The 13,739-nt window shown below is 40.3% G+C and overlaps 2 protein-coding genes across 3 annotated transcripts in view; one reads left to right on the forward strand and one right to left on the reverse strand.

Moving 5' to 3' along the window:
* Positions 1 to 27: 27 nt before the first annotated feature.
* On the reverse strand, positions 28 to 6,947 carry stx4 (syntaxin 4). The gene is made up of 10 exons (XM_026351269.1): positions 6,745 to 6,947; positions 4,637 to 4,738; positions 4,053 to 4,152; positions 3,773 to 3,847; positions 3,617 to 3,687; positions 2,772 to 2,880; positions 2,464 to 2,537; positions 1,947 to 2,084; positions 1,753 to 1,863; positions 28 to 1,320 (listed from the first exon to the last, which is right to left on the reverse strand). Exons 1-10 carry the CDS (start codon positions 6,772 to 6,774, stop codon positions 1,243 to 1,245), a joined length of 888 nt encoding a protein of 295 aa, XP_026207054.1. The 5' UTR covers positions 6,775 to 6,947; the 3' UTR covers positions 28 to 1,242.
* Positions 6,948 to 8,895: 1,948 nt separating this feature from the next.
* LOC113156261 (rho GTPase-activating protein 44-like) overlaps positions 8,896 to 13,739 on the forward strand; it is a 54,258-nt gene continuing 49,414 nt past the window's right edge. The window contains exon 1 of one of the 2 annotated variants that reach the window (XM_026351284.2): positions 8,896 to 9,380. In XM_026351284.2, coding sequence (XP_026207069.1) covers positions 9,328 to 9,380 — 53 coding nt within the window. In that variant the 5' untranslated portion in view covers positions 8,896 to 9,327. The remainder of the gene's footprint in view (positions 9,381 to 13,739) is intronic. The other variant, XM_026351283.2, reaches the window with a different exon arrangement.

Consider the following 13,739-nt stretch of genomic DNA (forward strand, 5'->3'; position numbering starts at 1 on the left):
CACAATTAAAGACAGGTAGACAAAAGATTGAACATGGCAGCATTTTATTTTAAAAACAAATCTATATTAAAATAACTAATGTAAAAATTCAACCATAATATTCCACAGTCGCTTGTTTGCGCTCTGTTAACCTTTATCGAGAACTGGACATCATTTAACCACCAATTTTCACGTTGTGGTGCAGAGCAAATGAGTTTCCTGCTTAGTTAACACATTTCTGCTCCAGGATTTTCCAGCCAAATTAAACTAGTTACCAAACTAGAACCTTGGAGGATAAATTGAGATTCTGCACAATGTGAAACAGGTGAAAATAACAAAGCATAATGAGGATATATGTATGTATATGTGATGTGAAACTAAGGAGTTGAGCGGACAACACTGCTGTGGATTAAAACAAACAAAATACAATCTCACTCCATCCCTTATTGACAAAGTTAGTGCACAGCTTCATGTAAAAGGCACAATTTAGAAATGTCTTAAAAAGAAACTTCATTGTGTTGCAGAACATACACGACTATGTTCAAATCATAAATACACGGTAAGACAAATAAAAAGGCGCGCTGGGCCTAGTACTGCAGTGACGAGACAAGCAGAATAAAAAGAGGGGCTGTTATTTCACAAAAGAAAAAAACTATTTACATTTGTTACACGTAGGCAGTTTGAAACGTTCAAGTTTTAAACACCATCTGCATCGAGTCGTAATCCCCAGCAATATCGGTTATGTACAATTGTATTAGTCTATAATAAAAAATTATAGTTGTTCACGCCTACAATTCATCCAGACTCAACAACGTAACAAGAAAAACAGTTTTCCTGAGTACAGAATGGTCAGCGCCTGTGTTGGCTTTCAATATTACACTGTGGTCAGTTCAAGGCCACTCATTTCCTCTTTTTGATGTACGAGGGGAAAGAGCACTGACGTAACAGCTCACACATTACTTTAGCTTTTGGTCTGACGGGGGAAGTCCTTTAAACCTGCAGCAATGCCTCGAGTGGAAATGGAAATGCAGCAAGACTGTTGTTTATTTGTGAGATAAAACAACAGAGAGCATCTCTTCTTAAAAAATCAAAATAAAAAAAGAACAAGTCGGTTAGAGGAAGACTAATGACGGGTTAACAGAAAATCCACTGACTGACTTCACCCTGTCTGTTGATGTATTTAACCAAAATGAAAGAGGGATTTCTTAGGCCCTTAATGTGCTTCTGCCAAACCAGTCTACAGCCGACTCACACTTCCTGGTGTTAGGAGAAGGCGGTGGCCAAGGCGATGACGAGGATGAGGATGAGGATGGCCAAACAGATGGCGATCCAAACCTTTTTCTGCAAAGGAACAAAAAGGCATTCCAGTAAAATTAAAGTGTGGCGACTGCGGGGAGCACATGGAAACAACAGCGTTTTTAAAATACTGGTAGTTTTCCTGTGCGCTTGTTCAGTGACGTTTCATAAAGCTGAAGATACTGTAGCTGATGTGAAAGTTTTTTCTGACTTGGTTTCTCACAGCCCAAACGATCTAAACACAGAACAAATGTACGTCCAACATCAGCTGTCGTTTGGGTTTTTATAATTATTCTCATTGTGTTTCATTTATTTTATTTTAGAATTATATATTTGTTAAAACTCTTGACTTAGATGAAGATCAGATCACATTTAATAACAAATTAATGCAGAAACTCATTAAATTCTTAGGACAAATGCAGCGTTAAGGGAGTTGCCGTCTCTAGGACTGCTCAAGTGTGTTATTACACATTGTACCTTGCGTGCTTTCTGCTGATACTGGACGGCTTTCTCTGTGTTGTCCTTTGCTTTCTCTACGTAGTTACAAGACATTTTGATGTTGTTTTCAATCCGGTCGACCATCTCTCCCTAAAGGTGGGAAAAGAGAAAGGATCAGACAAGTTTTTAAACTCAAACCAGCCTGAGAGCTGAAAGAGAAACTGTTGCTTTACCTGAGCCTCCACCTCCATAGCGAGGTACTGGAACATATCATGCAGGTCTCTGATGCTCCTCTCCAGCTTCAGGATCTCATCGTGTCGGGACTCAATCTCATTCAGGGCCTGCTTTGTAGCTTTAGCATCAATCAGGATCTGTGTACCACAGTGCAGATACTGATTAGCTGTTATACTTTACTGGACTATTAGGTGGGAGGTTTCATCTACGTGTACGTCAGAAGAGACCAGGACCAGCACTAAGAGCTACAGTGATGCTGAACATGTCTACAGGCTGCACATGATGTCCCTTTACATGCTCACCAAATGTGTTGTCCAGTTTGAGAAACTACAACAGAGCAAATCATTTCATCCATGTCATTAAAAGTCAGTGCAACCCTGATGACTGCAGTGGGGGAAGAAAAACCTGCAACCTGCAAAGTGTTTTTCTGCAGCAGCTGCTTTATGTTGTGGTTTTCCAACACTCAGTCACATCGCTGACGCCCTCCTTTCATCTTTAAATGGAACGTGTACTCACATTCTGAGTGAAAACATCCGTCTGACCACTTTCGAGCATAGCATCAAGTTCCTCATCTGACACGTTGGACCCAGCTAAAGAGATGAGGAAATTATATCAGTCTGGAGAAATGTTACCGAAAAGAAAGAAAATGAAATAAAATGTTAATGTGAAGACTCCCTCAAAGTGTGAAATGCCACATAGGAGGAATTAAACATTTTGTCAGAACAGAAAGTGAAACCTGAAAGTGAACTGAAAGTTCAGTTTAACTATGATCTTCCCAGATAAACGCATGCTGACAAACAGCCGTGTGTACTTTGTGTACTCACTGATTTTAAGTTGCCTCTGTATTCTCTCCACGTTACGGTCTCTGTACTGGGCCTGGATGGAGTTACAGTGACCCATCAACTCCACAAACTCCTTGGACAAGACCCCGTGCTGGACAGAAGGAAACAAAAAAATATTATGTCAAAGCCAAAATGTATTAATAGTAACATCAGTATAGACTCAGTGGCCAGTTTATTAGGTACACCTGTACCACCTAGTATATTGCAATTTAGCAGCTCTGCCATCTGCTGAAATTTACAAATACATTTCTGCAGAATTTTGTTCATATGAATAGAAATGAAAGTATCAGTATTTGTGTTGAAGGGTTCACAAATAGTTTAAGCTCCAGAGTTTAGCTTAGCTACAGACAACAAGCGGCTAACTGAAGGTTTTAGCCTCCACTGAGCTTTGTTAAGCAAGCGAAGCACAAACACCCACATATTGTCACACTCAAGCCTAGAAACGATGTTGAGAAAGAAAAAGAGTGATGCTGCAGCAAGAGGTATGACTAAATAACAAGGTATTAAGTAACATCCACTTGAGTTTAAAAATAATCAACCTAAATATTATCAGTAACTTTAGGACCTTTCAAAATCATATTTAAGACCTTTTTTTTGCAGAAACCCTAAAATGCTGATTTCTCTCCAACTGAACTATCATAAGCATTTTAAACATTACTGAGCTTCATGCTGCAGCTGGGAATGTTTGCAATTTAAAAATGTATTTGATGTGTTTTAGAAGATACATGTATAGATGTTCAGAACTAAATGTTTAAGTCATAGCTTTAAAAAGATAATAATACTATATACTAGGATACTTTGGTATAAAAGCAACAGTAAGGCCCAACCTGGGTGCGCTGCATCCGAATGTGAACAGGTATGTATTTTCCATCATCCTCTCCCTTCTTATGTTCAATACCTGTGGAAAGTTAAATTATAAATATTTAGTAAACGAACAAACAAACAATAAGCACCGTGTTCATTTATTATTGGTCGAAACTCACTCTTCAGTTTTCTCTGGATCTGGGTCGCCAGTGTTTTTATCTCATCTCGAAGAGTCTGCAGCTCTTTCTTCATACCTAACCCCAGAAGTAAACAACATTTTCAGCAAACAATTGGCCTGTATCCAACACAGAAGAGCGCTCTCTGTGAGGATGTTACAAAAACAAATGGGTTTAGTCAAGTTGAACTATGACACTTTAACTCTTGTCAAACATGTTTTGTATGTGGATGTGATCCAAACCCTAATCTCAACCTGCCGGTGAATTAAATGAACAAACTTACTCTCCTCTGGCAGCGCCACACCGAGCACAGTTTTCTGTTTGTTCTCGAGGTCCGACACCATTTTCTTGAGACTCTGCAGACCCTCGTGGATTTCTTGCACCTAAAAACAGGAAAGACTTAACAGAACCCACTCCATGTGAAGTTAGTTTAACTCCGGTTTGATCTGCCTCATGTTGAAGCTGTTTTCTGTAAAATAACTGAAAACGTGACACCACTTTTTAAGAAGAGGAGCACAGTTGAGAATGTAACTGTAATTTTAGTTTATTACTCATTAGAAAGGAATCAAAACCTACTGATAATAAATTATTTAACAAGTAAAAATGTCAAACATCCACCGGGTCTTTATGGCAGCCAAGGACTCTAGGGATTAGCAGAGATTGAAATGTTGACAAAACAAAATTTAGGAAGTGTCACGCTGCATCTATATCGTCTCTTCTTTGACATAAAGCCTCAGTGCTTGCTCAGTACTTCTTTCATAAAATAAATGTGTTATTTACTCCTATGATTTTTAAATAACTGCAGAAGCCACATCTTTAAAACAAGACTCTGTGCTTTAAGGTGAACTACTAGATTAATAAATGTACCTTTTTGAAGAAAGCCTCATTGTCCTTCTCTTCTTTGGCTGAAGAGGGTCCAGGTTTATCCATGAGAGCTTTTCTCTCCTCATCCTCATCTGACTCTGCTTTCTGCAATAACATTGACAAAATAAAGGAAAAATGAATTAACAATACAATTTTTATCCACTTAATTGTTGTTAAAAAGTTGCTCGACATCATAGTTCAACCTTTCATTTACATAATTACATCAGCTACAGGATTAATGTAGTAAGACAATAGAGCAGGTCTCTTAAAACCCCTTAGATTTACTCAGACTTATGTAAAAAATATATTATTCATTTTATGACAATTTCACAACTTTCCTACCATCATGATCACATCAGAACCGGTCTAAATATAAAACCACAATACTTCAACTGGATGAGATAAAGTGTAAATACCGTTTAAAACAGAAACAACTAGACTTGTCAAATCTGCACAGGACTATTCCTGAGAAACAAAAGCCTGTTTAAAACTATTACAGCCTTGTGAAACTTTATTATAATTGAGAAAATACAAAATTGGGTAGTCCCCCGGTAAACAAGGGAACTACCCTTTATCTAATCAGGACCACATTATCCCAGAGGGGCCAAAGGCTGTTTAAAAGTTCAACACGTGTGAGTCTTTTGTTCTATTTATTACAGTGAACAAGGACCCTTCAACAACCTGTATACCACCAGGACCACTTCAACAACCTGTATACCACCAGGACCCTTCAACAACCTGTATACCACCAGGACCCTTCAACAACCTGTATACCACCAGGACCCTTCAACAACCTGTATACCACCAGGACCCTTCAACAACCTGTATACCACCAGGACCACTTCAACAACCTGTATACCACCAGGACCCTTCAACAACCTGTATACCACCAGGACCCTTCAACAACCTGTATACCACCAGGACCCTTCAACAACCTGTATACCACCAGGACCCTTCAACAACCTGTATACCACCAGGACCCCTTCAACAACCTGTATACCACCAGGACCACTTCAACAACCTGTATACCACCAGGACCCTTCAACAACCTGTATACCACCAGGACCACTTCAACAACCTGTATACCACCAGGACCCTTCAACAACCTGTATACCAGCAGGACCCTTCAACAACCTGTATACCACCAGGACCCTTCAACAACCTGTATACCACCAGGACCCTTCAACAACCTGTATACCACCAGGACCCCTTCAACAACCTGTATACCACCAGGACCCTTCAACAACCTGTATACCACCAGGACCCTTCAACAACCTGTATACCACCAGGACCACTTCAACAACCTGTATACCACCAGGACCCCTTCAACAACCTGTATACCACCAGGACCCTTCAACAACCTGTATACCACCAGGACCACTTCAACAACCTGTATACCACCAGGACCCTTCAACAACCTGTATACCACCAGGACCACTTCAACAACCTGTATACCACCAGGACCCTTCAACAACCTGTATACCACCAGGACACTTCAACAACCTGTATACCACCAGGACCACTTCAACAACCTGTATACCACCAGGACCACTTCAACAACCTGTATACCACCAGGACCACTTCAGACCTGGCCTAAACTTAGACCCAGACGTCTGGACCACATTATCCTAAAGACGTTCAACTCTGTTTAGACCGTTTCGGATTTGGGAAACCAAAAGAAATTGGCAACAGGTTTGGAAACAGAGATTCCTACAGCTAGCCCAAACCAAACCAGGTCTACATGGAAGCCCACTGTACCCAGACTTATCGTTATCCCGGGTTAGAGACCAGTTAATTGACGCTAACTGGGCTCATCCGTAACAAACTTCACCAGCCTCCGCAGCCCAACCCTGTCCTGGCCTGGCACAAGGAAAACGGAAGTTGGAAATAAAGTGTCATTAAGGTTAACACCCAAACGCAGAACTGTGATTTATGGTGAAATACCACTCTTTAAAGACTATTTTGACCCACTGTCCAAGTCAAAGTTGTCACGGTTGAATGCAGGAGATAACGGGCGTTACTCCACTGGAGGCATGAACTCGGCTAACATGCTAGTTAGCAGGTTAGCTCGCTGTTGCTTAATTTAGCCGCTCGGCTACTTTGAAACTCACGTTTCCTAATTCTTTAGTCCGGTCCCTCATTTTTCACAGTGAAGCAGGCAGTCAGGTGTGAGAAAGGCTGCAGCTCTCCGCAGTCGTTTTCCAGGCTGTTGTCAGACACAGAGAGTAAATATGAAACTAAACACTTTGCTCTAATGTCATTCAACTACTGAACTCCACTAGCAACACCTCTTCTTCTTCTGGGGCGTTTCAAATATGGTCGTTGGCTCCTCGTTAGCTCAATGGGCGCCCCCTGTGACAACAGCGCGCAACTGCACAGGACAGACTGAGAACTTCAGTGAATTTACTGTTCTAAAAATGTGTTTTTCTGACTTTTGCAGGTTGTTTTTACATTTTGTTCCTTGATACTTAGTTACTGTACACTCATGGGCGTAGAGTAACTACGTGCATTTCCAATAAGTACTGTATTATTGTATAATTGTAAGACTTAATTGATCCAAAAGTGACCTGCAAAGTAATGCAACTTATAATTATTAGATGCAAAACATATGGTCATCAAAACAGTATTTAAGTCAAAACCAGCAGCAAGTGTTAAGTGATAATCAAGTGAATGCCTTAATTAATGAAAATAATATGAATTTTTTGAATGGGAAATGAGCCATTCTGCACAAATAGTATTTTTACTTTTAGATAATCAGTTCATTGACAAATTAGAGCTTGTCATATTGGAGCACTAGGCTTTAAATAGGTCACAGGCAGGGCACCCACTTGTGGTCCTAATTTCTAATTTGAAATTCACATAAAACTAAAAAGCATAAAACTACAAAGTGGTACAGAACAAATATAAAAACAAGATGCACAAACTGACTGCAAAGATATTAAACAGCAACATAAATAAACAACAAAAAGACATAAGTGGCTACAAAGATATACAAAATGTAATAGGATGCAAAGAGACACATAATAACTACAAAAACAATAAACAACTAAATACCTACAACAAGACAGAATGACTACAAAGGTTTGCAAAAATGACCACAAATAGAACAAAATGGTGCAAAATTAAGTGAGAGAAACACAAAACAGAAATAATCACCACTGAAAATCTAGAAAGGCTTCTGTAGAAGCAGGTGAATGCTAATAGTTTGGAAATTAAATGTTCAACAATCATCAATGGTTATGATGTGTTCATATACATTTGTCCAAGTGTTTGTTACAAATCACAAATCACTCCACACCAGAGATCAAATTGAAATGTTATGTTTGACACTACACTGAAGTGTTGCAGCCACAAGAGGATGCTATTTACCTTCACTGCACCAAATCCATCACTTGCAGTTCATGCTTCATATCAGTAAGACTGATGTGTGCCGATTAGACCATAAAACCTGTTCAGATAAGATGAAGGTTCAAAGATACGTTTTACAATAGGTTTTCTTTATGCTGAGTTGTAAAAAAATGTTTTGCTAAAGATAAATAATTGACTATATTATATTTTATGTAAAAAGAATAAATTGGAAATGCTGCAATTTGCTTCAATATTCTTTATTTCTTTCAATCTTTCTTTCTATCTTTGCATTTCATTTACTTGTGAACATTTTGTGTGAAAGTGTATAAAAAATTTAGTTTTTTAGAAGGAATAAAACTTATTTCCATACAGTCACCTTGCTTCACTGCAATTATTTAAATGATCTATAATCTACAGTAAAGATGATTATCTTCAACAAACCCCAGAAAACATGGCTGGAAAGAATAGTAATGTGATCTCTGCAGTGGGAGAAGAAGCACTCAGACCACTTACTGAAATAAAACTGTTATTACAACAATGTAGAAATATTCAGTTACAAGTAAAAGCAAGAAACATAAAATGTAAAAAAAACAGTTGGTTTAACATGGATATGTCATGTCCTGCAAATAAAAACAAAAAATAATAAAAACAACAATAATAAAGGGACAGAAATGATCATAAATAGAATTAGAGTGGCCACAATACGAGATGCAAAACACCAAGAAAAATGGCAAAAAACTATAAAGAGCATTAAAATGATCATAGTTATATTGAAGTAAATCACAAAACAATACAATATAATAAAAAAGAAATGCAAAATGAGCATGAAGATGAGCAAAATGACAACAAATAGACTTAAAATGAATAAAAAGAGACAAGAAATTACCTCAGAGAAACAAAATGAGCATGTTTGTATTTGCATCTTTAACCTTTATTTCACCTCACTTACATTTATATTGGTCATGGTGTGTAATTGATTTAATTTAATTACTCAAATTGCTATCAACCTATGTCAAGAGGCGAAATCCGAGTGAACTCCATTTCCCATAGTGCACCTGCGGAGAGAGTCGTGTCGCCTGCGAGCTGTCAGTGGGGCTGAGAGGGAGGAATTGGTCCAGCATCTGTGGAGCAGCGGAGCGGAGAGGAGCGGATGACAGAGACGCACAGTCCTCATCAGCACAATGAGCAGGACTTAAGCCACCGACCGGTTTTTGCACAAACTGGATGTTTAAGGACTGAAGCTCTTCTTCTTGCTCCTCTAGATCAGCGCGGAGATCCGACTCGGTTCCATCCATGAGATATGCGGAGCGGCTCTACGTCTCGGTGGTAACGCAGAAAAACACAAGATGAAGAAGCAGTTCAACCGAATGAGACAGCTCGCCAACCAAACAGTGGGCAGGTAGGAGCTCCGTTTGTTCACGGTGCTTTGATTGGCTGAGACTCGAGCGGTCAAAGCAGGAATCTGTCGCCCGTCGATGGGCTTCTGGAGCTCAGCTGGTTTGATTTGCACAAAGCATTAACTGTCAGTGTAGGTCACAGTTGCAGTGTGAGCGTTGTGTGATTGATTAAGCTCAGCAGGGAGGAAGGAGGGAGGGATGAGCAGGGAGCAGACATGGTACCCAAGGAGCAGGGCTGCTGCCCACTGCCCAGTAAAGGGAAAGCACAGGGCGGCCTCCAGGCACCCTGCTGGGCGGGGAGAGACTGGATACAGATGGCTTTTTGGGTGGATTACTGAGTAGGCCTGCAGGGAACTTCAAACAGGACACATGAACAGTGATTTCATATAACACAGTCTGAGAGTCAGAGTTCTCAGTGAAAAGACACAGAGAGATGTGAAATGAACCACAGGAGAGTCCAAACAACCACAAAGACACACGAAACAACCACAAAGAGTCCAAAAAGGAGAAGAAGGCAACACAGTAAAGCAACAAAGAGAAGCAAAAATGACTTAAAAGAGACACAAATCACTTAAAACAGAAGCAAAACAACTTAAATGAGAGGAAACTACTTTAAATAGACACAAAACAACTGCAATGAGACTTAATAACAGACAAAAATGACTACAGGGAAATGTAAAATTATACAAAATGACACCAAAGAGACTTAAACTGAACCAAAAAGAATAAAAAATGACTAAATATTAAAAAGCAAAAAAGAACAACAGCATAAGGAGAGACAAGGAGAGACAAGGTGACTACAAACGAGATGAAAATGTACCACAAAGAAGCTCAAAATGACAATAAAGAGACAGAAAACTACACAAAAAAGGTCTTTATTAACCCTGTAATGTCCAGGAGGTGTTCATGGTTTGTTTTGGGTTATGTGATTATAGAAACTCTCAGTTCTGGTAACTTTGGACACACATTTGAGGCCCAACTAAAATTACTTTTCTGTTTGCTGTGAAGCTGCAGAAAAGCTTTTTTAATCCTGGAAGTTAAAGTCGAGTCCAAGTTTAACGCCGTGCCAATCAAACACGGTGTCACGTCACAGCTGATGAACGTGAGTAATCGTGGTGAATCCCGGCTGCATCACATCAGATCAAACAGTTTGATGATCTCTCAGCAGGAGCCTGAGCCTCTGCATGCTGCTCTTGACCCTTTTCAGCTCCTGTAGTTTAAAAACAAGCTGCATGTGCGTTTTAAAGGAGCTGTTTGATTCGTGCTCTCCGGCTTTTTGTGCAGCGTCTTTGTGCTGAAACTGTGCAGGGAGGATTCCAGAGTAGAGGTGTAGCTGCAGCTCTTAATAGGTGCTGTTAAGGCTTTGTCGCTCCTTCTGTTTGTCGACCCCACCCTCAGCTTGTAGCTGAAGTCAATGTCAAATGTCAACACTGTACCTTAGCATCTAGTGTGTTTGACCCTTTGCACCTATTGCTTGACCCCAAAACAGAGAGACTGTTGTGTTTCTCCCATCTGAGTCTGCAAACAGGTCTGGTCGGACCTGCTGCTGATTTATTGTAAAGCCCACAGCCGAGGTGACGTAACTGCGCTATAGCCTGTTTGTTTTGCTTGGCTTACGGCAGTAACTGCCGACGCTGGCACACCAAGTGGATTTTGTGTCAAGCTATCTTGTACCTCGCTCTCCCACACTCAGACTGCAGGCAGAGGCGCTGATACAAATCAATGAAAAAGGTATTACTGCAGCTAATGCCCAGCAGTGTGGACTTGGCAGAGGTACCAGAAATCCCCGGAGGACATTTATCCATTTCTAAAAAATGACTGGAAATGTGTCTCGCAGGGACAAAAGCTCGAATGCACTTTAACAGATAAAACCAACCAATTATTTCTAAGTATATAAACATAAAAATAAAGCTGTGTGTGTGCAAGGCCAGGTGCTTGTTTATTTCTCTTCATCTGGCTGAAAGCTGGAGCCCAGTGAGGCAGAACATCCCAGTAATGAGTTTTAACCTGTATCATAAGAAGCAGAACAGCGGGAGCAATTAGTCATGTTTAGAGGGTAGAGGCTTCAGCACGGCGTCTAACGGCTGGACACACAGGCGGCTGCAGAGATTCCCTCCCTGACCTTGGCTGGGTTGTTAAAAGGTTCAGTGACATAAAGATAGACGTGTAACAGTGGCAGTATTTCCTGTAGATTTAATAAAAAAGACTTCGTTATCTTTAGATTTCATGTTTTTCCTGTGTGAAACTCCTGTGTGGGCATCGTCCGTGTGTTACCTGCTGAACAGGAACAACCAGAACATGCTCTCATCAATTCAAACTACTAATAAATGTAAACAATATCCAGCTGATGCTCAAACAGCTGTAACATATCCTTGTGTAGAAGTGCTGATGAATGCATTTTGAGCTAAGCTAGCTGTTTTCCAATCTTAAGCTTTTAACTGTTCGTCTCCTGCCTCCAGCTGCATATTGATCGACATGAGAGAAACATTGTGCTAAATCTTATACATAACAACACAAGTAAATTAGCACATTTCTCTAAAATGTTGAACTATTCCTTTAACTGTTATGGAAAACTGGTCCCATTTTACCTATTTCTACACCACTGAATGCATAAATAGGTACTTAAACTAAAGGTTTAACAGAAAATCTTATTTATTCTAATTGTATTTTACTGTATTTACTTTCTTCAATTTGCTTTAGGTTGTTGGAAATTGAAGTTTGGGATACATATATGCTTGAGATATTAGTTCTCGGCTTTTATTTACCAGTAGAGCATCAATTAGAGGTCATAAAATGTCCATCTGTCTTTATAGAGGAGAAATCACGCACAGGAGCGTCCTCAAATTAATGAAGCATCTCCCTTCAGGACGACATTGCTGTATTGCTCCAGTTAAGGATATAGGTCAAGAGAGGTTCAGACACAGTTAAATTCATCTCCAAACAGTCAGCCAGCGCCATTAATCCTGCGTAAACTGTGCGACTGAATGAAAACGTGTAACTCCGTGAGCACACAGAGGTTATGGCAGGAAGGGGACAGGCCTAATCCTCTTCTGGCTCCTCACTTCTTCTTTTTAACTCGTCTTCTCATTCACATCTTTGTGTTGGTGATAAAAAGGAAAGAAGCTGTTTGGTGTTTGACTCGATGTGTTTTTCCCTTAGAAACCAGAAATGAGAAGTTAGTGTAGGTTTAGCAAAGAAGAAGAGCAACATCAATGAAGAACATCAAGGTGAGATAACAGGAACAGTCTATTCAAGAAAATGGATTTCTAATCTCCATCAACATGCTGCAGGCGTCAAGACCTCATGAAATATGTTTCGTACTTTGTCCTAAACCTATTATCGTCTGTCAGCTTCAGTGATTGAAGAGAGCGCAGAACATTTCACGGTTTTGTCGTACTAAAAAAAAAACTTTCATTATTTTTGGTTTTTCATTTGCAAACACATTTCTGACTGAAGATGAATCTCAGTGCTTCTTGTTCGTTCCTGTGGCCCTTGAACATGCCGATGATGGTTGGGCTTCGTTGTTACTTTCTCCTGTCAATAAAACCTGGAGGACAACTCGTGGAACCTGCTGTGCTTGTTTGGCTGGATTCAGCATCGTGACACAGTGGCAGGAGGGAGGAAGTCGTGCTGTCCCACGGTGCCCCCGACACGCTCACCGACCTCTGCTCCCGTCTGTGACACAGTTTAATCTGTCACTGCAGAAAGTTTAAACGGTTTAATGCTGAGATTCATGGAAGAAGAAACAAAGTGCAGACACATTGTCAGATTTATTTCAACACAGAACAGATGAAACAAATACCACACGGCCTCGGGGTGTTTTCACACCTTCGTACGTTCGGGGTGAACTTCCTAAACTCCAACAGCAGAGAACAGTTTCTGGAAACAAACACAGCATTTATTCATGATTTTGTATTTCACCTGGTGTCAGTGAACATAACATCAGGCCTGTTGGAACAAAGCATGACTTTGCATGAGCTGGTAATACAAACATCAAACCTTCTAACACCTCTCATTGTCAGAGGTCATTTTAATTGTTAGGTGGAACAAACAATTATCTGTCAAACAAACAAAGAGTTCCATCAAATCATCAGTAATCTACTAAGGATGCCTTCTGAAGTCTGCACCCCAAGCAGGCTCTCTGCGAGTCTACAGAAGGGCTCTTCAGACCCCTTGCTGGTTTGATTAATTGTACATTTGGACAGCACTTTTAGACTCGCACACAACTCTGCAGAGACATTTGGATTCAGCCGCTGTGGCTGCTCAATCCTGTCTTGTATGCCCAGCAGTCCTTGACCTCCTGCTGCCTGGACGTCTCACTGGCTTCGCTGTTGTTGTGACCCTGTTGACAGCCCGTCAGT

This window comes from Anabas testudineus, chromosome 19 (assembly GCF_900324465.2).
Source record: "Anabas testudineus chromosome 19, fAnaTes1.2, whole genome shotgun sequence".
Taxonomy (NCBI): Eukaryota; Metazoa; Chordata; class Actinopteri; order Anabantiformes; family Anabantidae; genus Anabas; species Anabas testudineus.

Bases quoted from the DNA above. Each gene is read 5' to 3' on its own strand.
- stx4 (XM_026351269.1), bottom strand. From the start codon at position 6,774: ATGAGGGACCGGACTAAAGAATTAGGAAAC. The intron at 2,881-3,616 runs GTTGGGCCTTAC...CCTTCTGTCCAG, and splicing joins TTCGGATGCAGCGCACCCAG to CACGGGGTCTTGTCCAAGGA. The intron at 2,538-2,771 runs GTGAGTACACAA...TCATCTCTTTAG, and splicing joins ACAGAGGCAACTTAAAATCA to CTGGGTCCAACGTGTCAGAT.